We start from the raw sequence: 25782 nt of genomic DNA on the forward strand, positions 1-25782 counted from the left end.
CAGCGCCGGCCGTGAGCAGTGCAAGGCGGCCGTTCTTCAGAGCGTGCCGCGGGATTCCAGCGCGGAGCCCGGAGCCATCCCGCTGCAGGCGGGGAAACTGAGGCCCGGCAGCCTCCGCCTTTTCCTCTCGCTGGCTGGGGGCGGGGGGAGATCACAGAAGACAGGGTCCCAGACCCGGCTCAGCAGCCCCCTCCTCTTGACGTGCTTGAGGCTCCCCAGGGCCATCTTTTTTTTTATCCTTTATTTGTTCTCAACTTAGAACACCCAATAAAATGGGCATTTCCATCTGCATCACACGAAAAGGTTGCATCTAAAGCTGCAAACCAATGATGCAGAGCGCACTTTTCCCTTTTTTATTTTTAGTTTACAGCACTCAGTTCCACAAGTTTTTGAGTTCCAAATTTTCTCCCCCTTCCCTCCCCCCCCCAAGACAGCATGTAATCCGATATAGGTTCTACATATGCCTTCGCATTAAACTTATTTACACAAGTCAACTTGCAAGGAATTATAACCAATGGAAGGAATCATGAGAAAGGAGAAACAAAACCAAAGAAGAAAAAAAAAGAGCAAATAGTTTGCCTCAGTCTTCATTCAGACTCAGCAATTCTTTCTCTGGATGTGGATGGCCTTTCCATCATGAGTCTTTCGGGGCTGTCTTTGAACCTCCTGTTGCTAAGAAGAGCCAAGTCTATCCAAGTTGGTCCTTCCAGATACACTGTGTCTGTAATCATGTATAATGATCTCCTGGTTCTGCTCCCCTCACACAGCCTCAGAACACCTAAGTCTTTCCAGGTTCTAATGAAGTCTGTCTGCTCCTCACTTCTTATAGCACAATAGTATTCCGTTACATTCATGCACCACAGCTTGCTTAGCCTTTCCCCAATTGATAGGCATCCCCTTGATTTCCAATTCTTAGCTACCACAAGAGCTGCTATAAATATTTTTGTACGTGTGGATCCCCTTTGGGATACAGCCCTAGAAGTGGTATTGCTGGGTCAAAGGGTATGAATATTTTTATAGCCCTTTGGGCATAGTTCCAAATTGCTCTCCAGAATGGCTGGCTCAGTTCACAACTCCACCAACAATGCAACAGTGTTCCAATTTTCCCACATCCTCTCCAGCATTTGATTTTCCTGTTTTGTTGTTAGCGCATCTGACAGGAGAGATGTGGTACCTGAGTTTGCTCTTCCTCTTGAAGTATCTAATTCACATAAAGTTTTCCGGGTGGTCCAGCTTGTCTGACCGCTTCCGTTCTCCTCTCATTAAAGAGGGCTGGGGGGGGGGCACTCCTACTTCTACCTCCCCTCCTTCTTTTTGGAGGGGGGAAGGCAGGGCAATTGGGTTTAAGTGACTTGCCCAAGGTCACACAGCTAGTGTGTCATGTCTGAGACCCAATTTGAACTCGGGTCCTCTTGACTCCAGGGCCGGTGACTGTGCCACTTAGCTGCCCTCCCCACTTCTCTCAACTTAAAAAAAAATTAGGCCAAACATAGCACAATCAAGCAAGACAAGTGCTTGCTTTTAAAGCCTTTGTCCCTGGCTAGTTTCTAGCAAAGTGAGAGATTAAGAGGAGTTATTGTTAAATAACTAACAATTACACAAGGTTTGCCATCTGCTTGTTTGAGCCTTACACCCCTGAGAGGGAGGTGCTGTTATTCCCATTTCACAGATGAGGAAAGTAACTCCAGGTTAAGTGACTTGCCCAGGGTCACACAGTGAGTGTTTGGATTCGGTTCTTCCGTCCTCTAAACCCCCATGCACCTGAATGCCTCCACCTGCCTTGCTGTGGGCCTTCAAGGGCAAACCAGGCAAATCCAAGCAAACAGTGGCCAATCCTCCCCCACCCCCACCCCCACCTCCCCCATTTTCTTGCTTCCAGGGAGAAAAGTCCACATTGAGAAACGTGCAATTTTTCCATCCATAAGTTTTATTTAAAGCACAAAAGACATGACATATACATTTGTACAGAGGGAAAAATATATCTCAGAAGGGGGGATAGGGAGTTCTTAAAATCTCATTCATCACCACTATTGCTAGGTACATTTGGATCCAGAGGGAAATCAGGCAAACGGCATTGGGGCGGGGGTCCTATTCACAGAGCACAGACCAGTCCTCACTTGACTGGATGAGCAGTCGGGCTGGATCACAGGCACCTCCTCCCCTCTTGTAGAACCAAGTCCACTCCCTTCCCTCCCTGCCCTCCAGAGGCTCATCAGGAGGTGGTACTGAGGATGGGGGCCCAGCTGAGGGTTCTCTCTTCACAGCTAAGACCTGGGGGGCTGGACCTTAGCCCAAAGCCTTGCCAAGTCCAGGCCAGGCAGCAGTCTATTGCTGACAGAAAGGGGTGGAGGAGGGAGGCAAGAAGGAAGCAAGGGAATGCAGCAAAACAAGGGTCTGTACCAGCTCAACGGGCCCAAAAGCCTCAGGAGGGAAGGGAATGGATGCACAGACTCCCCTCTCCCCACACCATACACCCACCAAGCCAGTCTGAAGCACAAGCTCCCAGCAGGCTCTTCAAGCATCTCTGCCCCCAAGGCAGACCTGGGCTCCCCTCAGAGATATCCCACCCTTGGGGGGCAGGGAGGGGAAAAGGGGAATGGATTATTAAGGCACTTTTTGCTTAGGGACCATGATTCCAGTTCTCTTCCCAAGGCAGGGGAAGCTTCCCTTCCCCAGCCTGGCAGCTGACATGATCCAAAAGCACTTGGCTCTCAGGGGTGAGCCCTGAAGGGAAGGAGCTGGAGACAGAGCTGCTCTCCATTCCTGGCAATAAGTTAGTGTCCTGAAACCAGCCTTGCCATGCTCTCCCTACAGGATTTATAAAGTCACACTAATTTTCCTTGAAGACAGGCAAGAGTAAAGGAGAACAGATCACCTTGGTCACTTCTCCAATACAAGAACCAGGGACCACTTAGCATCTTCTTGATGATGGCCTGTAGAAGGGGGCATCATGCTAGAATGGTGCTGCTGTCCCCCTTGCCCTGCCCTGGACCCTCTCCCAAGCCACAGAGATTTAAAAGCCCAGCCAGGGGCTGCCTATCCCAAACAAAGGGGATCCCCACAACCAAAACCCAGTGCTTGGGGACAGGAATTGCCATACATACAAAAGAAAAGAAAGACCTGGTAACTTTTGTATGTGTGTGACTGTATGTATAAAAAACTGAGCCTCCCTCCCTGGCCTCAAGTAGGAGGGAAGGCTGGCTGCTGAGAAACACAGGATGGGCCAAAAAAGAGACCCATCTCTGCGTCTTAGCCGGAACCATTCAGTAAGCAAGGCACCCCTGGAAAGTGCATCTCAGGAGGAGGCAGCGAGATGGGTAAGAAGAGAAGGGCTGGCAAAGAAGAGGATGACAACCAGCCAGGAAGGGTTAATTTCCCTGGAACGCTCCTCGCGCAGCACCAGCTGCGGTGTTTTGGAAGGTCCTGCTCGCAAAGATGCCCTGGGAGAACTCCTCCTGGGCCTGCTGGAAGCTGGCGCCCGTCCGTCGGTACAGAGAGTGCACCTGAGGGAAGGAAACCCAGAGCAGTCAGGCGAGGGCAGAGGGGATCTCAGCCAAGGTGCCAGACCATTCTTGGTCTCAGTCTCCCTTATAACTGGAGACTCTGAGGATGTGGTGAGAGGAGGGTGCAGAGATGAACAAAGGCCTCTGTGGCCTAGGGCCCCCCTCAGGCTGCTCCCCAGCCTCCCAATGGTGTGCACACACACTTACCCGTTTCAGGAGAAAGAGGGAGAGGACAGCACAGAGGGTGAAGAAGCCAGCCACCACCATCATGATGACTGAGACAGCTATAGTCGAGTCAGACTTCACTGTGGACATAGCAACAATCCAGCCACTGAAAAGGAGAAGGGACAGTGAGCAGTGGAGGGCCCAGAGGCACAGCCCTGGAGGACAGCCTGGATGGGGCCAGCCTTATCCCATGACCAAAAGCTGCTTCAATGAAGAGGGCATCACCAGCCTGGCCCAGGCAGGTCCAGGGCCAGAAGCCAGGTGCTCTGGCCAGTGTTCAAGTGGAATGAAATCCTTCCCCAGTGACCAGTTTGTCCTCCTCCTCCTTCTCCAAGAGGCCTGTCCAACCCCAGTGACCAACCTGTCCTCCCTCTCTGAGGGGCCTGTCCCCTGGGCCCTCACGTTCCAATCCCTGGTGGTGGTTTTAGCTCCTCCTCTTCCTTACCCATGCCACCAGAGGCAGGTGTAGATAGCCTAATTTCGGGGTTATTAACCTTGGGCCACAGACAGATTTCAGGGAGTCTGTGAATGTTTTTAAAAACCATTCTGAAAACAGGAAAATGATAGATGTTGGAGAAGATGTGGGAAAATTGGAACACTAATTCATTGGTGGAGTTGTGAACTGATCCAACCATTCTGGAGAGCAATTTGGAACTCTGCCCAAAGGGCTATAAAACTGTGCATACCCTTTGACCCAGCAATACCACTTGTAGGGCTGTATCCCAAAGAGATCATAAAAATGGGAAAAGGACCCATAAATAAAATATAAAAATATTTATAGCAGCTCTCTTTGTGGTGGCCAAGACCTGGAAATTGAGGGGATACCCATCACCTGGGGAATGAGTGAACAAGCTGTGGCATATGAATGGAATGGAATACTGTTGTGCTATAAGAAACGATGAGCAGGCGGATTTCAGAAAAACCTGGGAAGACTTATATGAACTGATGCTAAGTGAAGTGAGAAGAACCAGGAGAACACTGTACACAGTAACAGTCACAGTGTGTGATGACTGACTTTGACAGACTTGGCTCTTCTCAGCAATGCAAGGACCTAAAATAATTCCAAAGGACTCATGATGGAAAATGCCATCCACATCCAGAGAAAGAACTATGGAGTCTGAATGCAGAGCGAAGCAGACTATTTTCTTTTTGTTTTTTTCTTTCTCATAGTTCCTTCCATTTGTTCTAATTCTTCTATACAACACAATTAATGTGAAAATATGTTTAATAGGAATGTTTACGTAGAGCCTATGTTGGATTGCAGGCCGTCTTGGGGAGAGGTGAGGGGGAGAAAACTTAAAATCTATGGAACCTTTGTAATCCTGTGCATTTTATTTGATACATTTATGCCTCCCGTTCTGAGGAGGGGTGCACAGGGTTGGTGAACCTGTGGGACCTTCTGAGCTGAGCTGAGGAAGCAGGAAGGAAAAAGGCCAAGATTCTGCCAGGAAAGCCTCCAACTGCCCACCTGCCTGAAAAAGCCTTTCTGGTGGGGAAGCTAGCATCCTTTAGTCTGGGAGGAGCAAGCTTCGTCATCTGACCACCCTGACAGAGATGGACCCAGCAGTCTCCAAGGTCCATATAAAATCCCGCTTCATCACTTGCCCCTGCACTCTCCATGAACACATGACCACCCAGTGGCCCTGGCCTCCCGGCTGCCCCTCTTTCTCCCTGGCGTCTTCCCTGGCTGGCCTCCAGGCTCCAAGAGCTCTCCCTGCTCATCTCTGCCTCCTAGCTTCCCAGGTTTCCTTCAAGTCTCACTAAAATCCCACCTTCTGCAAGAATCCTCTCCCTATACCCCTCATGGAGTACAGCCCTCTCTCTGGGATGACCTCCCATTTCTACAGGAAAGATGCAGAAGGAAAGGACATCCACATAGTTTACACGTAATAACACGTATCTGGGAGAGACATTGCTGTTTTCATGTTGTCTCCCTCATTGGAGTACAAGCTCCTTGAGGGCAGGGACAATATTTTGCTTTTCTTTGTATCTCCAGCATTTGGCAAAGTGCCTGGTACACAGTAAGAGCTTAATAAATGCCAGCTGACAACCAAAAAGAGCAAAGCCAGCTGTGATTACTGCCAAGAAAGAGGTCTCAAAGAAAAGCCTGGTCCATGGAGGGGAAGGATGGGCCCCTCAGGCCTGTCACCACCCAGAGCCCTTGTGCACAGCCTAAGCCTGTCAGAGCGCACCATCCTTGGGGCATGAGGGCCAAAAAGGTCACCGATGTCCGAGGGGCTAGAAAAGGTTTTTAAAATCACAGAATCACAGAGCTGGAAAGACGAACCAAAGAAATAGGCCCAGAGAAGGGGAGAGGTTTTCCCAGGGACTCCCAGCAACATAAACAGCAGAGCCACAAGAAGCCCCATCTCTCAACTCCCAGTGTTCCCAAGGATGGCAGTGTTCCTGACAGCAAGCATCACCACTGTTCACAATGTCTCCTACCAGGGATCCCACTAGGATGATGAGGAGCCAGCTAGGCCCCTACGCTGAAAGAAAAGGGACTAGAATGAGAAGCAGCAAACAGCGCAAGGGAAAGAGCCAGGGTGGGAACCACAGAGAAAGAGAGAGAGAAAGAAAGAGAGAGAGAGAGGGGGAGAGAGGGGGAGAGAAAGAGAGAGAGAGAGAGAGAAGGAGAGGAGAGAGGGAGAAGAGAGAAGAAAGAAGGGGAGAGAGGGAGGGAGGCAGAGAAAGAGAGAGGATGGGAGGGAGGGGGAAAGAGAGAGGGAGAGAGAGAAAGAAAGGGAGAGGAAGGAAAGAGAGAGAGAAAGGGGGGGTGGGGAGGGAGAGGGGGGGAGCGAGAGATAAAAGAGGGAGAGGCGAGATGGATCTTTCCTACCTGCTCAGGATTTGGTGCTGAAGGAAAAGGGCAAAACAGGCCCATTCATTCCAGGTCCTGACTTCACAAAGTGCCAGGCCTGACCTTTTTTTGCAATTCCTTGTGGGCACTGAGGCAGGAAGAAAACATCAATTCTGATCTTTTCTCAGGGTCTGGTTTTACAAAGCCTGTATGTCTGTGATGCCCATGGGACCCTGCCTATTTATCTGCCCATGTGGGAAATGCCAATGACCAAATCTTTAGTTTGGGGACCAAAGAATCCTCCATTCACAGCAAGAAAGGGAACAAGAAGACAAGTGTCCAGGTTCCCCCATCCCTTTAGCTCTCTGTCTGTGGGAAGGGACTGTGGCTTATAACCCAAAGCAAAGGAAGATTGGGGAGCCTGTGGACAGGGGACTGGTTCTGTTCCAGACTGAGGCCTTTTGTGGAGGGGCAGCATTCTTATACAAGGGACTTAAAGGCAAAAGGTAACAGTAAAACCTGGTGATGGGAGGCAGGCTGGAGGTCTGGGACCAAAAGAGCAGATTAGGCCATGAGAGATACAGGGCTAAGCTTTGGGTAGGTGAGACAGTACAGAGAATCTGGCAGGAACCAGAGCACAGAGAGAGCTGGGAAAGAGTCCGGCAACAAAGGGTGGGAGCAGCCCAACCTCACCTGTTCCCCCAGCCGGGGAGGCCCACCAGCTGGATGATGTAGATAGCTATTTGGCAGAAGAACACAAAGAAGAACACGAAGAAGCTGAAGGAGTTGTCAGACCTGTGGAGAGAAGGAGAGAGAGGGCATCATAGCTCCCTCTGAACATTGAGCAGTTTCAAGGCCGAGTTCGGGGATGGAGCTGGCCTGTGGGTGATAAAGCCCCATGCCGTCAGCTCTTTCAAATCAGCCTCAGGGGCCTGCTAGGCCCAAACCCCCTCCCTACCCTGCCCCCGCCGGTCCCCCACTTGCCTGAAGGCCTTGTAGATGGGTCGGTACCAACAGACGAAGGCACATGGGGTGAAGAGCACAAACCACAGGATTGAGAGGCCAAAGTCAACCCCCCTATAATCGTGATCAATGAATGCGGCCAGGCAGGCAAGAAGATTCAGGAGCAAAGTCACTGAATGCACTGGGGGAAGGAGGCAAGAAAGATTATGCCAGGGCAGTCAGGTCAGGGAGCAGGCCAGCCCACTCACTCTGGGAAGGAAGCAGGGTCCAGCACTGGGGAAATCAAGATGGCAGATGGGAGTACAGTCACTGCTAGCATGGAACAAGACAACTTTTTAATAACTCAGGCAACGGTCACATTTCAATACATCAATTACCGAGTATTGACTAAGTGCCTAATATGTGCAGGGCACAGCGCTGGCTGCTGAGAATGTGAAGACAAAAGCAGAACATTCCCTGCCCCAACCCTCAAAGAACTTACAATCTAGCCAGGCACGGCAGCACATCTCTCCATTCCCAGCCTCCAGCCCAGGTCAGGCTTTTCTCCCCTCTCACCCGGGCTCTCAACTGCTGTCCTTGTGTCCCCCCCAGCCCATCCTTCACACAGCTGCCTGAACTAGGGCGGTGGCTGCGAATGGAGAGAAGGGGATGAGGGGAGAGACAGCAGGGAGGGAGAGACAAGACAGGACAACTGAGTGGGATATGTGGGGCAAGGGAGACAGAGAAAGCAAAGACGATACCCAGATGTGAGCACTGGCAGGCTGGGAGGTGAGTGATGGCATAGAGGGTGGGGTCCTCAACAGAAACAGGGAAGTGAAGAAGAGGGATGGATGGATCTGGGGGAAAAGATAACGATTTCAGTTTTTAAGATGTCTACAGGACATCCAAGCTGCAATGGCCAGCAGGCAGCTGATGAAGGACGGAGGATGAGAGAAATACAGAAAAAGGGGGGGGGTGGGAGAGGGAGAAGGAAGAGAGGGGGAGGGAAAGAGAGATGGGGGAGAGAGAGGGTGGGGAGAGACAGAGGGGGGAGAGAGAGGGAGAAAGAGAGAAGGGGTGGGGAGAGAGAGTCAGAGAGGGAGAGATTAGTGAGTCACCTGCATAAAGAAGGTAATTAAATTCACGTGAGCTGATGAAGTCACTTAGAAGAGAGGAGAACCTGGGCAGGGTTGACCTAGTCAGAGGGTGTTGTAGATTGTGACCCAGAAGGGAGATGGAGAAGGAGCAGTCAGAGAGGTAGGAAGAGAACTGAGAGAGACCAGCGTTACAAAGGCCCAGAGAGGGAAAAATGCTGCTCAACAGTTATCAATAGCTACAGAGAAGTCCAGAATGAGGACTGAGAAAAGGCCCAAATACCAGGCAATTAAGAGGTCAGAAGTCAGCAGCCGGCCAGCCAGCCTTCTCAAGGAGTGAGGCTCAGAGGGAGGAGAGATCTGGGACGATCCTTGGCAGCACCAGCAAATAAGGAGAGTGAGGGGAGATGCTAGGAAGGTAGTCTGCCAGAGAAGACAGGAGGCGAGGGGACCACGGGCACAGGGAGGGAGGGGGGAGTCTTGGCAAGGAAAGTGGCCATGCCTTCCTTGGAGTCCCTGGCTTCCTTGCTCATGCCTCCACTGTTTTTCCACACTAACTTCCTCCCACAACACTGCAGACTTGTGCTCGACATCTTTGCCGATCTCTGCCCCCCACCCCTACACCTGCATGGTTTCTCCTTCTCCGGGGCTCACGCACAGCCTCTTAGGACCATGACTACAGGGAATCAGAGGCCCTGCAGGACAAAAACAGGAAAGCTGGAAGGAAGGCCGGCAGCTGCCCCATCCAACCCCAGCACAAAGGGACTCCGCTCACATCTCTGACACATCCCACAAGTGTCCTCCAGCCTCTGCTTCAAGACCTCATGGGGAGCTCTCTCCTGCACCCATGTTGGGCCCCAGAGTAGCATTCTGCCATCCACCTTTATTGTTTCCTCAGCAATGTACTCTGCACACAGTAGGCACTTAGTAAATGGCTTACTAAATATCTGAATAAGGAAGAGAAAGAAGGCATCTCTAATTGCATTTGAGCAAAAGCGTGTTCCATTCCCTCCATCTTGATTCTTCATGAACTCATGAGACTGAGGGCCCAAAGGTAGCATCCCCTGGGAGTTGTGGAAGATGCCTGAAGGGAAACCAAGCCATTTACAGCTTCCAAAGCAAATTCCCAGGAGAGCTACAGAATCCTCAGAGAAAGGTCTACACTCCATCCTCTCTGGTCCCTGAGCTGGAGGCAGGAGATGGTCCTTGGAAGCCCCTGCACTTTGGGCTGGGTCCTGGCAGCCACAGAAAGCCAGCTGCTTCCCATGATGTTGTGCTGGCTTCAAAAAAAGGGCCACTTTAGGACAACCCAGAGTTCTTAGCTTCCCTGGATCACGTCTATTCTAATGACAGAGAAAAGAGGGAGAGGAGAGCTGGGTAATGTCAGACACAAGCCATCTCAATGGCCACCAAAAAACCTCCTCCTCTCTGCTCCCCCAAAACATAGCAAGTGAAAACATCCATGGTCCTCTCTGGAGAGCCAGGCTGCCTAAGCTGCTGACGGTCTGGTGTGGTTCATAGCAAGGGCCTGCCATCCATGGCAAAGGGTGGGCAATGGAAGCATTAGGATTCATTCATCTGCGGATGCACACATAAAGTCCCAAGCCAAGCCTCTCCTGGGCCTCTGCATATACTCACACATCCAGAGGTAATACATCATCTTGCAAGTTCGCTGGTAATCAGCTGGGATCTCTGCAGAGAAATCCTGGTAGAAGCAGGGCTTGATAGGGCAGCCCGAGGGCAGCGGGGGCCAATTGTTTGGCCTCACTGTTGGGGAAAGGAAGTAGGTAAGGGAGCCTCCTACAGCAGAAGGTCTGGTTCTGAGCCAGTCTTAGGAAGACTTGGTGGGCCCAGCACGCAGTACACATTTAATAAATAGTTATTGACTGAGTGGCCAAAAGCACCTCAGATCTCAAAAGTAGTTAGGGAATGGAGAAAGAAAGGACTCGTAGTTTACTTTCCAGAAACTGTCTCTAAATAATCTGCCAGACATAGAAATGCTTTGAAAAAGCTTAGCAAACTATACAAGTGTCAATATTGTCATTCATTAGCAGTTCAAGCCCCTTGTCCAGGGCATATAATCTTAACCAGAAAATGCAGGGAGCGAGCTCTATCTTCTTCACCTGTGAGGGAGCCAGAGCCACAAAAAACTTGCCCAGAGCACAGATGCTGGAGAGAGTCCACACTGTGCTCTTGAGGCCGAGCTGCCTTCCATTGCCAGGGTCTTGGCCCTTTCCCCAGAGTTTACCACAGGACACTGCTGGGATGTTTGGATTTATGAAAGGGCCCACAACACCCCTCAGCAAAGGAGGCAGAATCCCCATCTGACAGACAATAACCCCCCTTCCCACCAAGGTCACACCCCTCGGGTCAGGGCACCTGGCCAGGCAGGAAACCAGACTCACCGTGCAGGTTGGCTGTGGCATTCTGTAGCTCCCGCTCCTTCCTGTCCAGCTCAGCAGCTTTCCTCTCCAGCTCTTCCTGCTGCTGTAGCAAGCCCGCCTGGGCTGCAGAGGCCACAGCCTACAGGAAGCAGATGCCCAGGGATAAAACGGAGTTTCGCTTGAGCAGGCGCTCAGAGGGAGTCCCCATGGCCACCCACAGAAGACAGCTCTGCACTGAGCCTCTTTGGGGGTCTCAGGCCCCCAAAGAACACTGTGAGCCAATCTCCAGGAGATCAGAGGAATTCCTACAGGCCTGCTTCCCACCTTCCACTATCCCCCACCCCAGCCTGATTATAACCACAACTACAGAACCCAGGTGGGAAAACCATCCCCCTTCAGTCCTCTATAGGCCTGCTGACATGGGTGCAGATGAAATCAGATGACAAAAGATGAAGGGAATTCAAGAAGAAGCAGCACAGTCCCAAGAGGATAATGTTATACAGCCTGAGGGGGAAGTGTAGACCTCAACTTTGGATGAGGAGGGAGCTTTTTGAGCTCTCCCTGCCCAGGTACCAGATCCAGAGGTCTGAATGACACAATCCCAAAATTCCCTCTGCTTAGTTCAGGTCTAGCTGCAGGGACTTTGGGAGCCAAAGCTTTCTCTCCTAAACATGCTGGGCAGGAAGCTTGGGATGCTGAGGTTAGAGTACATTACCCATGTAGGCTGAAATGGGGAAGGGGAAGAAGAGCCAAGTCCAACTCCCAGCCCTTGAGTCTCCTGAATATACTCTGCCCCAAACCTGGCCACGGAACTGGTCTGAGTCAGCTAGGAGACCCCCAATGGTCAAAGGCATAGAACCAGACTGTCCCTTTCCTCTTGGAAAGGGTTGGAAATGTGCCCAATTGGGTCCGGTGGCTACTGTGGCCAGGCCTTCCTAACGCTCCATTCCACTCTCAGTCCCACAGGAAGTCCTGAGGCGGAAAAGAGGTGGACACCACAGGGGCATGTAGGCATGCAACCTTTCTGGGTGGGCTGTTTGCATGCCTTCCAAAGCAGCTTCCAATGGTTATGGCCCAGAAGTCCAGGGCAAAGGAGGGCCTGGGCGAGTCACAGGGAACAAGCTCCAGGGCTTCTGGCTCCTTCCCCTTACTAAGCCTGTGATTCCAGCCTATGTTCCTGTAGCCCAGTGTGTGCCCCATAAACATCTGCTCAAGTGAACTGGACAAGCAGGACCTTGCCCAGGGCTGTTTGGGGGTGGGAGGCCTGCCCCAAGCTGAGGGATGCCCTCATCGCTCATGGGAGAGGTTTGCTTTTGGGTAGGACCTCATTGTTTCCAGGGATCTATTAAGTAGGGTCCTAGGAGTTGGGAAGGCCCTTGAGGTCATCTAGTCTGACCTTACACTTTCCAGATGAGAAGTGGAGGCCAGAAGGGGGGTAAATTGTCCAGGCCTCAGGGTCAGGATTCAAGTCAAAGACCTTGGATTCTACACCTGGCTTCTTCCCTCTGTACCACCCAGGATCTTCCCCAGAGCTAAGTAAAAGCAGTCACGGAAGACAGGGAAGGATCACAGGCCATGGATCAAGAGCAGAAGAGGGTCTCGGAAGCTGCCAGGCCCAACTCCTTCATTGTGCACATGAAGCCCAGAGAGGGGAAGGCACTGACCCCAGGTCACACAGACACTAATCAATGTTAAGAGGTGAGATCTGGAACCCAGTGCTCTTTCTACTGTTATGATGCTGAGAACTGGAGCTGCAGAGGGAGCTTAGTCAGGCCCTAGATAGGAACATGGGCCACCTGAGCACACACTGCTCAGCCTGGCTGGGGCACCGGCTTGGGGAGCCGGAGGTGAGCTCTCCATCTCTCATCTCTATGCTTAATGCCTACCTTAGGAAGCTTTTGCATGTGATTGCCATTCAGAACACTTCCTGGCAGCGTGTCTCTCTGTGAACCCACTCACTGCCTGGAACCTGGTACGCCTGTCTAAGCAGGAGCTGCAGCATACTACTACACTGTGTCTTATTCGACAATTCTCTCACTCTCTATTGCCTTGAAGAGCGTCAGGAAAGCCAGCCACTGAAGAACGGAACAGAAACTGGGTGCCCAGGCAGGAGGTGGGCCCGAACCCCAGGAGATGCTGCACTCTGCAGAGTCTCTCTGCCTTCTCCCTCCCCAGCCCTGGGATTCCCATTGGGGTAAGTGAAGCTCAGCCACTGCCACAGGACTTCCTGACCAAAAGCACTGAGCTGACTGCCTCCAGAGAGAGAGCTCCGAATAATCTGGAGATCCCATATGGGAGGGAGTTCCCTAATGGAACGGAATTAGAAAAACCTGAGATTGCGTCCCTCCCCTTGAAAACCATGGCAAGGCAGGGTTGCAGCTGGCAGTGATGGTGCTACCCACCCCCAACCCTGCCAAAGGGTAGCGCTTCTGAGGGGCAGGAGAGCCGCTTCTAGACAGTACCTGGGGGGTCGGTTCCACTGAGGGCTGGAGGACTGCAGGCTGCGATGGCCCGGTGGGCTGGGAGGCTGGGACTGTCGTTGCTGCTGCATTTGTCTAAGGGAAGAGATAGGAAAAGACTAAAGAGGGAGACGAGTGTGTGCGGTCTGAGGGAGGGACAAACTCCCCCAAACACTGTTGCAGAAGCAGACGGGCACAAGGACATCTGGAAGGGACAAGTCCTCCCTGTTCAGGTCCAAGCAGCAGCAGACACACTGCTGGGGCTTTGGTGAGAGGACCCATGCCCTGGGGCAGCCTTGATCAAGCCCTCTCCTCTGGACCAGGGATCTCAGCTCTCAAGCTACAGGCCACCCCCAGTTTCTTGTCCAGAAGAAAAGAAGATCAATGTGAGGCGAAATTTTGCATTTCTATAAGCCAACGAATTATGGGAACAACACTTGTTTTCATGTGCTTTTTCATTCCTCCTACTTTGGAGAAGGAAATTTCAATGGCTTAAATCTCCTCCCAATGGGGGAAAAAACCATCTATCCTCACTGAGAATCTACCAGAACTCCCAGGATGACTTATACATAACTTTAAAGTTGTTCCTTTGAGAGCACAGATGTTATCGGAGCTGCCTCCTCTTCTTTATCCCACTATCCCAAAACAGGGCCCAGGTCCATGGTACTGAGGCACTAAGTGTGCATGGTACTGACACAGTGGGAGCGACAGAAGTCAAGAGAGAGAAGAGCACACTCACCAGCTGGGAATTCTCTGAGAAAGGGTTGAATTCTGCCAGGCCACCCTGAGGGGGATTGGTCAGCTGGGTCACAGACGGATCCTGAGAAGGTGATGAGAAAAACCCAGAGATACATTTAAAGTCAATCAGAGAGGGAAATGAGCTGGGAAATCTGATTCATTAAAGGCAAGGGGCTGAGCTGTCATCTCATTTTAGTCCCTCCCCAGAGCCTGGCTTACGGGCATTTACCCCAACAACATATGGCAGTGAGGTGCAGGTGATCCCCCTAGAGCTGGCACAGTCACAACCGGGGCCTGCTGGTTCTACCTAATCCCACTCCTGACACCTTGAAATAAAATATGCTAGTTCTTGAGAGTACACTCCACGCACTCCAGGAAGGGAGCAGTAATGTGTTTTCACAACTCTCTAGATAGGAGAAGCCCTCTCCCTCTAATTCTTGGACTCTCACCAATGGCTCACTGGACATCTCCACCTGGATATCCCAAGGCACCATAAACTCACCAAGTCCAAAACAAACAAGCTGCCCCTCCCAGGATAAGCTCATCCCCTCTAATCTTACCACCCAGGGCATTCTCAAGCCTTGACCCATACCACCTCCCACAGCTGGCTCTCCCCTCTGACTGGAGGCTGAAGGGTGGAGCACTAAACTCCTCCCAATGCCTTGCATCTGATGCCCAGTCTGGTTTCAACGCCAGGGAAGAAGATGCCCCTGCACCAGACACCCCCTAGTGTCTGTTCACCACCTGCATTTCCTATATTCTTTTGTCTTTAGACTGTAAGCTCCTTGAGGGCAGAGACTATCTTCAGTACTTAGCACAATGCCTGGCACATAGTAGGCACTTAATGTTTACTGGCTCCTTCCAGGTCATCCTCAACTCTTCTCTCTCCCTCAACTTCCACATCAATCATTTACAGAGTCTTGTTGGTTCTACATTCACGACCTCTCACAACAAGGCTACTTCCCAGCCTAGTCCAGGCCCTCATCCCCTCTCAACTCCAGTAGCTTCCTAGTGGTCTCTCCTTTCCAAGCCATCCTCCACACAGCTGTCAAAATGACCCAATGATGGCCCAGGTCTGACCGTAGGGCCTCCTCCCCCGTTCCAGAAGCTCCCTCCCTCCTGAAGGCCTCTAGGATAAAATACAAAAGACTTATTTGGTAGTAAAAGCTCTTCACAATCTGGACCTGGCCTCCCCTGTTCTGTACCCCAGCACACACACCGTCTATGGACAAACTTGCCTGCTTCATGTCTCCGACAAATGATATTTCATCTCCAGTCCTCCTGTCTTTCTATGTACAATCTGTCCTCCATATTTTGAATGTTCTCCCTCACTACCTGATATCTGTCTAGTTTCAGAAGCCTCCTCCTACATGAAGCCTTTCCTGACTCTCCCCTCCAATTCCACTGTGTTCATTTTGCATGCATTACCTTTGTACAAGTTTTTTCACCCCAGTAGAGTGTAAGCTTCTTGAAGGCAAGTACTGCTTTGTTCCCAGGTTTTTATCTGGGAGGCACAGGGGGCACTTCAAAATGCTTTTGAATTAAACCGAACCTGAGAGCCAGAGCTGAAGGCCCAACTCAGCCACTTACCTGCTGTGGGATTTCAGGCAACTTAACTCCCTGAATCTGTTTCTTTAGCAATAAAATGAAAATAATAAACAGTGTCTGACCTATTTCCCAGGCATATTGGGAAGGCCAAGTAAGAGATGCCCTGCTAAGGTGGCGTCTGCCTCCAGCTGGCTCTCCTATTCCAATACAAATCTGAAATCTGTATGAGGCTGGATAATGATCAAGAAATTCAATGAGAAGCTACAAGAAGTGACTTCACCCCCAAGCACACAGAAAGTCAGCCAGAAGCCCAAGGGCAAAAGGAAAGGGGGGCCACCTACCTCAACCTGAGACTGATACATGTGCTTTGCAAGGCTCTGTGACCAGAGGCAGCAAGAATGGTAGGCCCCTGGTGGAATCCAGAGATGCCCAGGGGTGGCACTGGGCAGCCATCTGGTGCTTCAGTACTCACACTGGGGGAGGCCAGACCCCGGGGCTCTGAGGTACCTGACACCACCCTGAGATCCAGAGGAGCCTAACTCAGAGGTGGAGGTTAGATCTGGTACCCACTTCCAAAGGATAGATGGGAGACCAAGTGAGATGAATCACTGGTAAAATGCTTTTAAAACTGTAAAGTGCTAGTTACAAATGTCAGTTCTTATAAGGAAATGGAGGCTCAGAACGGCGAGGCACTGTGTACAGTTACAGAGACAAGACCTGAACCCAAGTCTTGGATTTGAAGCTCTATTCTCTTTCTACTATACCCCACCCCACCCCCATTTCATACTCAATGATACTCCCAGGAGGCTCAGGGCAGGGCAGCCTTACTGTGTCCTTCCTAAAGAAATCTCTGGCTGATCAATGATTCGGGCCAATCCCCAGGCTACAATGGGTGCCTCCAAATCCTCCAGTGCAGAGGAGCTTGGAGACAGACCAAGAGATCCCAGGGCTCTAGGTGACAAGAAGGAGAGAGGGAGAGTTTCCCACAGGAACAAGAACCCGACCAGAGAACCTCAGGGCCTCCACGGGGCTGTGTCTACCTGCCTTGGATCCTCCCTGTCATTCAAAGCCCATTCCAGCCAACAGTGAGGTCTCTTCAACAAGTCAAGTTTGCCCCACAAAGTCTGAAAGAACTTGTTTCTTGACTCTAGAAGGTACTTTCCTGGAGGGAAGGGATCCTGCCAGCCTTTCTTGGTGAAGACTGAGCCCCTGAATGATTAAGCACTCTGTAATGACTCCTGCTCAAAATCCTGACCTCCTGCAAGCACTGACCTCCCCCTCCTTCAGGAGGGAAGCTTTTGTGCCCTATCACTGTTCTTTTCTTTTCTCAACTCTAGGAAGTGATGGAAATATCAGGGTAGCTGGAGGGATTACGGCCTTAAAGCAAGACTGCTTTTTCTGTGATGGAGCACCAGGGCCGACCTAGAGTGTTGCCTGAAGAGTCCGCCCGCCCAGAAATATCCTCCTCATTCCCATGCTGCAATCTCATAATTTCTTTGGGTCTTAAATCTTCTACTATACAAAGGTCTCTGAGAAGAGGAACACCTCAGGCTGCACCTTAATACAGGATCAGTTGCCAGCCAGCAGAGAGTTTGGCTGGGCCAGAACACGATCCAGGAAGGTACCGACAAGAGGGGGTGGGAAGGAGTAACCACCGGCATCACCAACTCCTCAGGAACAAGGCTCAGCCCTATGCACCCCAACACCTGCTAGTGCCCAGACTCACTGTTAACTGTTGGGGCTGTGACATGAACAGAAGACTCCCAGGAGCTCCTGTGGACTGGAAACCATCCTGTTTCAGTGGCTAATAAAACACACTCCTAGGGTGAGACTAGAGATGTCTTCATTTCAATTTGATTGAGGGCCAGCTGACAACTCTAAAAACTCTGGCCTCTTGAGAGACAGAGACATGGGGTACCTGGCTCTAATTTCAGAGCCAAGATGAGCCATCTTGTTAAGACCCAGAAATCGGACACTCCCTGCCCAAGAACTAGTTATCTGAGTCTATGTCACCACGGGGGTGGGGAGGAGGCAGGGCCAAAGAACAGGTCTTTGCTAGCAGGTGGTACAGGTGTTAAAGTGCACTGACCTGAGTCTAAACTTTGTGTAATGAAGGATCTAACAGGCATTCTTCTACTTTCTCTAGGTGGCACTGTTCAGGTGCTTTCATAGGAGAGGGCTTCCACAGAACATGGAGGCAAGGAAGCACATTCTGGGGACCAGGTGAAAACACTTGCCCAAGGTCACACAACTAGTAAGTGGCATTCAGAGTCAGACTGGAATCCAAAGTCAGGCCCTTTCCCTCCAGTTCAGCCCACACTGCTTCACCGAAAGAGGGCCTGTCACCCCACCATCACATGATATTTGGAAAGCCTGCCCCTCCAAGACCCTTAGATGAATTCTGGTGACTAAGGTGCAGACAACTTTGTAGTGGGATTCACCCTCACTCCTGGCTAAACTGGAAGTTAAAATAAAGGATGAAACTTCCCATGCCCAAAGTGGGTGATTAACTTTTACTCACTGATTCAAAGGGAGTAATCCACAATATGAAGTAATTCCACATTAATGACTCATCTTCAAATCTGCCTCAGACACTTACTAGCCGTGTGACCCTGGGCAAGTCACTTAACCCTGTTCACCTCAGTTTCCTCATCTGTAAAATAAGCTGGAGAAGGAAATGGCAAACCACTCCAGTGTCTTTGCCAAGAAAACCCCAAATGGGGTCATGAAGACTTTAACACAGCTGAAGAAAATGACCTAACACACCTACTCAAACTATATAAAATGTATCTCGTGTTTATTCTTGAACTCCATAGACAGCAGAGTTAACTCCAGAGACCTCGCCCACATTAGGAACTTGGTACAAAGCACAGACTCCTGGAAAAAGTGCTCCACTTAGAGTCATAAGATCTTGAATTTAGAGTTAAAGGGGCCGCTGGTGATCAACTTTGTCCAACTCCCTAATTTTATGGGTTCAGAGACAGAGGCCCAGGGGCATGAAGTGATTTGCCTAAGGTCATACAGTATCAGAGACAGGATTTGAACTCGGATCTTCCTAACTACAGTTCAGCATTCTGTCCATTTCTCTATGCTGCTTCTAGGAGTCAGAAGACCTGAGATAAAACCGTGGCTCTGCCACCCACTCTATGACCTTGGACCAGTCACTTCATGGCTCTGGGCCTCCACCTCTGTACCTTTACAGTGAGGGAAGTGAACCAAATGCCCACCAAGGGCCCTTCCGGCTCTAAAATCAAGCCTAAAGGGTTTTGCTGAGGGTCAAGTTCAGGCCTCTTCCCCCTGGGGAGCTGCTTCATGTGGCTTACAGTTGCTCTTTACTTGTTTTGAACGTGCTGCCCAAGTCCTGGTTCACCTCCCGGCCTTCTCCTTCCCTACAACCTGCAGCCCGGCTGAGCGCTAGTTTCACAGCTGGCACTCTATAAAGTTTACTGAATGAATGCTGAAGAAGGTAAGAGCATGGCGGGATCAAATCTTTCCTGCAAGGTAAGGGCTCTGGTTGGTGGAGAGACATCATAATTTTGAAGCTTGTGAAATTCTAGGCCTTCCTGAGACACCCGACATGTCAAGTCATTGTGGAGCAAAATGAAAAGAAAAAAACAAAGAAAAATGACTTCAAACTCAGCCCCAGAGAGCTGAGCTGGGCCAGAAGCCCAGAGAGCACCTGCAGGTTCATCAGAGGATCAAGGCCGCCCCTGTGGCCTCCTTCTCTGTGGGGGGCACTACTATAGTTGTACTACCTACAAAGGAAGCCCTGACTCTTCAAACTGGCAGCCAAGGCCCTCTCCAACTTGGCCCCAACCTTCCTTTCTGTCCCTTCCCATATCCTGTAGGAACCTCGGGCAAGTTATTTGACTTTGATAAGCCTCAATTTCCTCATCTGTAAAATGGGGGTGATACCTGTAATGCCAACCTCGCAGGGCCCTGTGAGGTTCGAATACAATAAAATAGATAAGGTGCCATCTACACAAGTAATAGCTTCATGGTTACACCCCAATGCTCACATCAAACTGGACTTCTGGCCTAGATAATCTATCCTTTCCTGCCTTTGTTCACGGCATTGGTCCTCCTCAGCCTCTTCTTTCTCTCAGCTCAGTTCAGATGTTCTCCTCACTCCCTCAGCTGGAAGTGACTCTTTCTCCTCTGAACCTTGTAGCTTTCTCAGAGCCTTTATTTATCACATTCTCTCGTGCTGCACTGATTCTTGTGAATCATCTCCCTCATAGATGACAGGCCCGCCCTACAATGCCTAGCACACAAGTCAGTATTCAGTAAATGTTTCTTAAATTTGCAGAAAAAGAACCCACTGAACCACCGGTTCACCAAAATCCAAAACAACCTTCTCTCGAAAGGTAACAATTTAGCCTTGTTTGTTCTGGTTAAATATTACTGTTTGCCTGGTACAGGATTAACCACCTCCAAGACAAACCAGAGCCTTGGATCCATGGACACTCCCATTCCCAGTGAAATGTCTTCTATGTACTTGTCCTTACTCCCCAAACCAAGGAGATGCTGGACCTGGTTTTCCCCTCACCTTATGGATGATAACAAGGGGAGCATCCTCATTCAGGATCACCTGACAGGCCAGGGTGGCTGAAAATGCCCAGGATCATGCTTCTTGTGAGAATCAGAGGACAGGACAAACAGATGTCTCCCTGGGACATCTTCTCTGCAAAGAGGCCAAGCACACCAACTTCCCTATCTAGTATCATGCACCCCCTAAAACACAAGGCACCAGCAGCACTGGGCCATTTATCAAACTCTAGACCTACCCCGGGCAGACTAAGACACCAGGATGCAGGCATAAGGAATGTCAAATGACACTGTTCACATGGCCAAGTCCTATGTCTTCCTTCCCCTTCCACAGTGGAGACATGTTTGAAATCCTTGAGGAACAACCACACTACCGAGATTATCTTTAAACTGCAAAGAAGCAATGTGAACAAGTGATATTATGTATTTGGCAGCAGGCTGGGACTGAAAGCTTTACTTTGTTCAGCAGAACCTGCATTTATTCCACTCCCCGTCTCTGGGAGTTTTCGAGATTGGTTTGGCAGAAATTTCCAGTTAGAAAAGGGGCTCCAGAATTCACCTGGGTGGTCTCATTTTTTCTCGAACCCTAAATGAAAGCAAGGTTTATCAAACATATCAGGGTTCCTGACCTTTTCTGCACCATGTACCTCTTTAGCAGTCTGGTAGTCTACAACCCTCTTCTCAGAATGCTCTGTATGTTTTGATTTTTTTTTTAATTAAAAATAGAAGGAAAGTTTAAATTTAACTTGGAGGTAGTGAAAATAAAGATGTAATTTTTTCCCATCCAAGCTCTCAGAACCCCTAAAAACTCTCCACAGACCCCCAAGTTTAGCTCTGCCCTATACCAAAGTCACCTCAGGCCAGATCAAATGGCTCCTTACCTGGGGAGCAAGCAATACCTCTCTGCCCCCTTGCCCCAGACTCTGAGCCAACATGAGGTTTAATGACAATCTGGCAGTAGGAGGAACCCCAGGAACAGCCTGGGGCCAAGCCACCTCCTCTCCAGAAAGTGCAGAGAAGACAAACTGTAATTAAGGACTGATCAGTTTGTACCAATAGAGTGAAACTCATCACGGCTGTGAAAGTTATCACCTTCCTTGCAATTTCCCGTTTTGTCCAAAGAATGCAATAGTCTTCTGAACACATCCTGGACTGAAAATTATGCTAATCGCTTCTCTCCCTGAATATTTCCAATCATCACAATCATTCCTATGTTTGAGTAAAGGAGTCATGGAAAGTATATCCCCACCAATAAGAAGGTAGGGTGTGGAAGAGGCAGCAGAGAACAGGGGTAAGGAAGTGAGAGGCTCTTCATTTCTCTGGTAGATTCCATTTCCATTCCACAGGAAAAAGGTCAAAGAAGATTTTGGCTTGTGAGAGTTTATAATCCCTATTTTCTCTTTAGGTCTTTCCTTGAACTATGTGTCACCACCCTGAGTAAATGAACATGTGCTCACACCCAAGCTTCCTGGGCCTTACATCCAACCAGTTACCCTCCATAGGCAGTAAGGGAACAGACTCTCCACCCAGTCAGAGAATGGGCCAGAAGGAGACTAGCTCTAAGTAGGGCCAGGACTTTGGTGTCTGCTATGCAGAGCTTCCTCTCGAACCCCACCTGGGGCACCAGCATGGGTTTGCTAGGAGCAGAATTTCAACCAGATCTTTCTCTTCTCTGGACACAAGGTCACTAGTCAGATGCTGCTGTTTATGGAACCCCAGCTGCTTCCTGTCCTGCCCATATCCTGGTGGTGCCGGCTCTGCCCCTTATACTCCCGTGACAACTGATGGATACCGGATTTCACTTGAATGCAGAAGAGGCCTCCAGAGTGGTTAGCATAATTTCTGAGGTTGGGGATCCTGGAATGGTGCCCCCAAAGCACTGCTAAGAAAAAGGGGCAGGCTTCAGATGCCTCATCTTGTCCAGCTCCAGGGCTGGAAACAAATCCTTGGCATCTCTGGACAGCTGTCTGTCCTGGCATGTGAACATGCAGGAATCACTTGTTTTTAGATCCAACAGGCCAAAAAAAAAAGTAAACTTTTGTCCTGCCCACTCTATGTCTCCCACATTTTCAGTAAAACCTAACTCAACCTTTATTATCTATTATAGCCTGATAATTACAGCGAGAGGAGATACTGGGTGGAACATACCTTTAAATCAGCCATCTCCTTGTATTAACCAGCCATAAACACTGACCCTCAGTTAGGAGACAAATTTCCTACAAGAGGGATCTCTCAGAAGACAACCTCATGCTGCAAGGTAATGAATGTTTGGTATACTTAACATTTCTTAGTATTTCTTGGTAAAGATACTGGAATGATTTGCCACTTCCTTCTCCAGCTCATTTTACAGATAGGGAAACTGAGACAAACAGGTTAAATGACTTGCCCAGGGTCACAGAGTGAGTTGTCTGAGGCTGGATTTGAATTTGGGTCTTCCTGACTCCAGGACAGCACTCTATCTACTGCATCACCTAGCTGTCTGAGCCCCCCCACCCCCGTTTTTTCATAATCAATGAAAATGTTGTTTATTTGTCATTGGTCACTTGAAAGGTTTGGAAAAAGGATATCTAACATGGTCATGTCATGGTAAAAAAATAAAAAAAGGGACCAGTATAGATTTGAGTGTCCTCCCACTGGCTAGGTCTCCCACAGTCTGAAGAAGTAGCAAGGATTTTCACTCTTACATTAGTGTATAACTGTATTACATAATTAAAGTCTTCTTTTACTTTGATATTCTTGGAGACTGAAAACGGGGAAGGAAGTAGTAAGGGCGTGCTAAGTTGCAGGAAGGGCTCAGGACATCAGCCACAGTCCTATCCCCTTTCCCCTGTAGCTCCCCTAAACTGGCAGGCCCATCCATGTCCCCTTTAAGGAAGAAAGTCCTGTGAATCATCACCATGAGTTCTACTAAGTCTACAGGAAATTTAAGACAAGTGAACAATCAACCGAAGCCACATGGACAGGATAAGTCCTTAGCTACTGGTCCCAGAAAGAAGCTCTCCCAAACCAGATTCCGGCCCACAAAGAACTTGAAAACATTTTCCCCCCTTCTGTAAAGCAAGTACACCATACTTCAGAATCCCAAAGCCACACAGTTAGGGCTGAAAAGGGCTTCAAGATCATCTAGTCTGCTGGTAAGGAAACTGAGGTCCAGGAGAATGGGGGTGGGGCAAGGCACACAGCTACCAAATGACAGGACAGAGGCCCTGGAATCCAACTTGCACCTCCAGAATCCCCACAATGGCCCTGACAAGACCTCATCCAGACTCCAGTGGAAGACTTCCAACAGGCCAGGCTTCCTCTTCTCCCTAATTCCACCTGGGTGCAGTAAACACAACTCCTCCCCACCTCTCAACTTCAAAATTCAGCAGAGATACTACAAATCTACGAACTCATTTATAAATTGGAAACCTCGGATTTTAGGTCTGCGTGGGTGTGTATTCCCAACATTTCTTCCTGACCTGATCAGATTTAAGGCAACCTGTTAAAGCACTATCTAAATGCTAACGACCAGATATATTAAGACTGGGGGGGGGGGGTGTCTCCCTGGCGTTAGGTCTGTGTTTCCCCCATCAGCCTGGGGAGAGGGGTGTTCTCTAAGGCAGAAGCCCCGCCTCTCTTCAAGCCCAGCTCACAGTGACCAAGGAGGAAGGGGAGGGGAAGGGGGCCAGCCCAGCTGTTTACCAAACCGAACACTTCAAGGCACCGCCTGGTTGGTTACCTTCCTCCTTTCCTTTTATATCCCTCTCCTCTCAAACCCCTTTGGCCAAAGACCTTTCCCCCTTCTTCCCCCCATCCCCCTTGTAGCCCCTCCCCCGTCACCACTTTCCCCTTTGCTACTTTCCCTGCCCCCTCCAAGCCGAACCTTTAGAACCGTTCCCCCTGCTCCCATCCCCCTAACCCTTACAACTATTTTTCTGGCCCCCTCCCCCTAATTTACAATCATTTTCCCTGCCCCCCTATTTGCAACCACTCTCGCTGCCCCTCCCCCAAACACCTTTGTAATCACCCTACACCCCCCCCACCCCGCCCCTCCGTTCCACCTGTTACTGGTCCCGCCCCCTCCGGCCCTGATTGGCCAGACCTCCGGCTCCTGACTCGCTTATTGGACGCGGGGCCCGTCCCTCGGGCGCCACGTCTCCAGGAGGTGGAGAGGCCCGGGCCGCGGCCCCCGAGCGGAGTCTCCCTGGGGCGGCAGGAGCGCCCCATACCTGGAAAGGGTTCACGTCCACCGGGTCCGCGAAGGGGTTCGTGTCGAAGGCAGACATGGTGGGCGGAGCGGGGAAGGAGGGTGGCAGGAGCCCACAAGCTCAGCAGGCGCTGCTACCGCCCTGGCACCCGGACTCTGCCGCTCTCTACGCGGAGACCCTCCACTTCCGGGAGGAAGTCGTGCCTGCGCAGGCGCGAGCCTCGCTGCAGGCTTTGTGGCATCACAGCGCTCGGCTCCGCCCTCCCTTCCTGGCAGGTGTTCTGCGCTTGCGCAGTGCCTCCTTGTTCTGTCTTCCCTGTCCACCCCAGCACCCCCAACTTGTGGCTTCTTCTCCGGAGCCCACAGCTCACATCTGGACCAGGGAGTCCAGGAGTAGCAGACACTTAGGGACCGCTCCTAGCACTGACCCGTTCCTAGTTGTGTGACCCTGAGCCTCGATTTCTTCATCTGTAAAATGGGGATGAGTTGTTTCACAGGGGTCTGGTGAAATGTCGAATGCTTCTTTATTCCCGTTTTTAACCCTCTTTCCATAGTAGGATAGAGCCCATCCCTTTCTTGTAGGTGGCTCGTGGATAAAATGCTGTAACTGGATTCAGGAAGCCCCGAGTTCAAATCCAGACCTAGACTCTTGCTAGCTGTGTGACACTGGCAAGTCGCTTTTCTTTTCCCTGCCTTGGTTTTCTCAGCTATAAAAAAGAGGGATAAGCACAGCCCCTTCCTCCCAGGGTTGTTGTATCAAGAGCTTTGCAAACCTTAAAGCTCTATGGCACTGAGAGCTATTATTATTATATTATTAGGAGCAGGTCCATCGCAGCTTTTTAAATGATGCAAAGGAGAACTGGGGGGAGGGGTGCTACGGAGGGGTGCTGTATGCTCCCTTTCCTTCCTGGGGAAGTCTCTAACCAAACCCAAGTTCCTCCCGTGGCTTTGGTGTGACTTAACAATAGTTGAAGTTACAGAAGAAACATACTGATTATGCAGGATTTGGGGAGGAGGAAAAAAAAACCCAAACCAACGTGGGAAAGGGAAGCCGGAGTGGTTTTTTTTTCTTAATTGTGAAGAACAACTTTAATATTCCCTGGGGTTTGTGTGGTTTGTTTTTCATGGTTTGAATCCCTAGCATATTAATTTCATTCCATCATGGCAACCCCCCCACTGAGACAGGAAGCAACCCAGGTACCACGTGCATTTGGCAGGTGGGAAACTGAGGCCCAGAGAAGGGGAATAATTCACCCGAGGTCTCCCCACAAATTGTTGGCAGAGCTAGGAACAAGTCAAGTCAAGTTGAGTCGACAAGAATTTATTAAAATACCCTTTATGAGTCAGGAATG

At 50.3% G+C, this 25782-nt stretch overlaps 1 protein-coding gene across 1 annotated transcript; it reads right to left on the reverse strand.

The window, feature by feature from the left end:
* Positions 1-1906: 1906 nt before the first annotated feature.
* On the reverse strand, positions 1907-24640 carry SCAMP2 (secretory carrier membrane protein 2). The gene is made up of 9 exons (XM_036734493.1): positions 24453-24640; positions 14147-14227; positions 13411-13503; positions 10970-11087; positions 10203-10331; positions 7513-7672; positions 7222-7323; positions 3711-3834; positions 1907-3503 (listed from the first exon to the last, which is right to left on the reverse strand). The coding sequence occupies exons 1-9, from the start codon at positions 24507-24509 to the stop codon at positions 3369-3371; spliced, it is 999 nt and encodes a 332-aa protein (XP_036590388.1). The 5' UTR covers positions 24510-24640; the 3' UTR covers positions 1907-3368.
* Between the last annotated feature and the right edge of the window lie 1142 nt (positions 24641-25782).

This window comes from Trichosurus vulpecula, chromosome 8 (assembly GCF_011100635.1).
Source record: "Trichosurus vulpecula isolate mTriVul1 chromosome 8, mTriVul1.pri, whole genome shotgun sequence".
Classification (NCBI taxonomy): domain Eukaryota; kingdom Metazoa; phylum Chordata; class Mammalia; order Diprotodontia; family Phalangeridae; genus Trichosurus; species Trichosurus vulpecula.

What these genes read in the sequence shown, in the direction of transcription:
- SCAMP2 (XM_036734493.1), bottom strand. Translation starts at nt 24,509, where the DNA reads ATGTCTGCCTTCGACACGAACCCCTTCGCGGACCCGGTGGACGTGAAC. An exon ending in TCTCAGAGAATTCCCAGCTG is followed by an intron (nt 13,504 to 14,146) that starts GTGAGTGTGCTC and finishes CTCTTCCCTTAG; the next exon opens with ACAAATGCAGCAGCAACGAC. An exon ending in TGCCACAGCCAACCTGCACG is followed by an intron (nt 10,332 to 10,969) that starts GTGAGTCTGGTT and finishes TTTCCCCAACAG; the next exon opens with TGAGGCCAAACAATTGGCCC.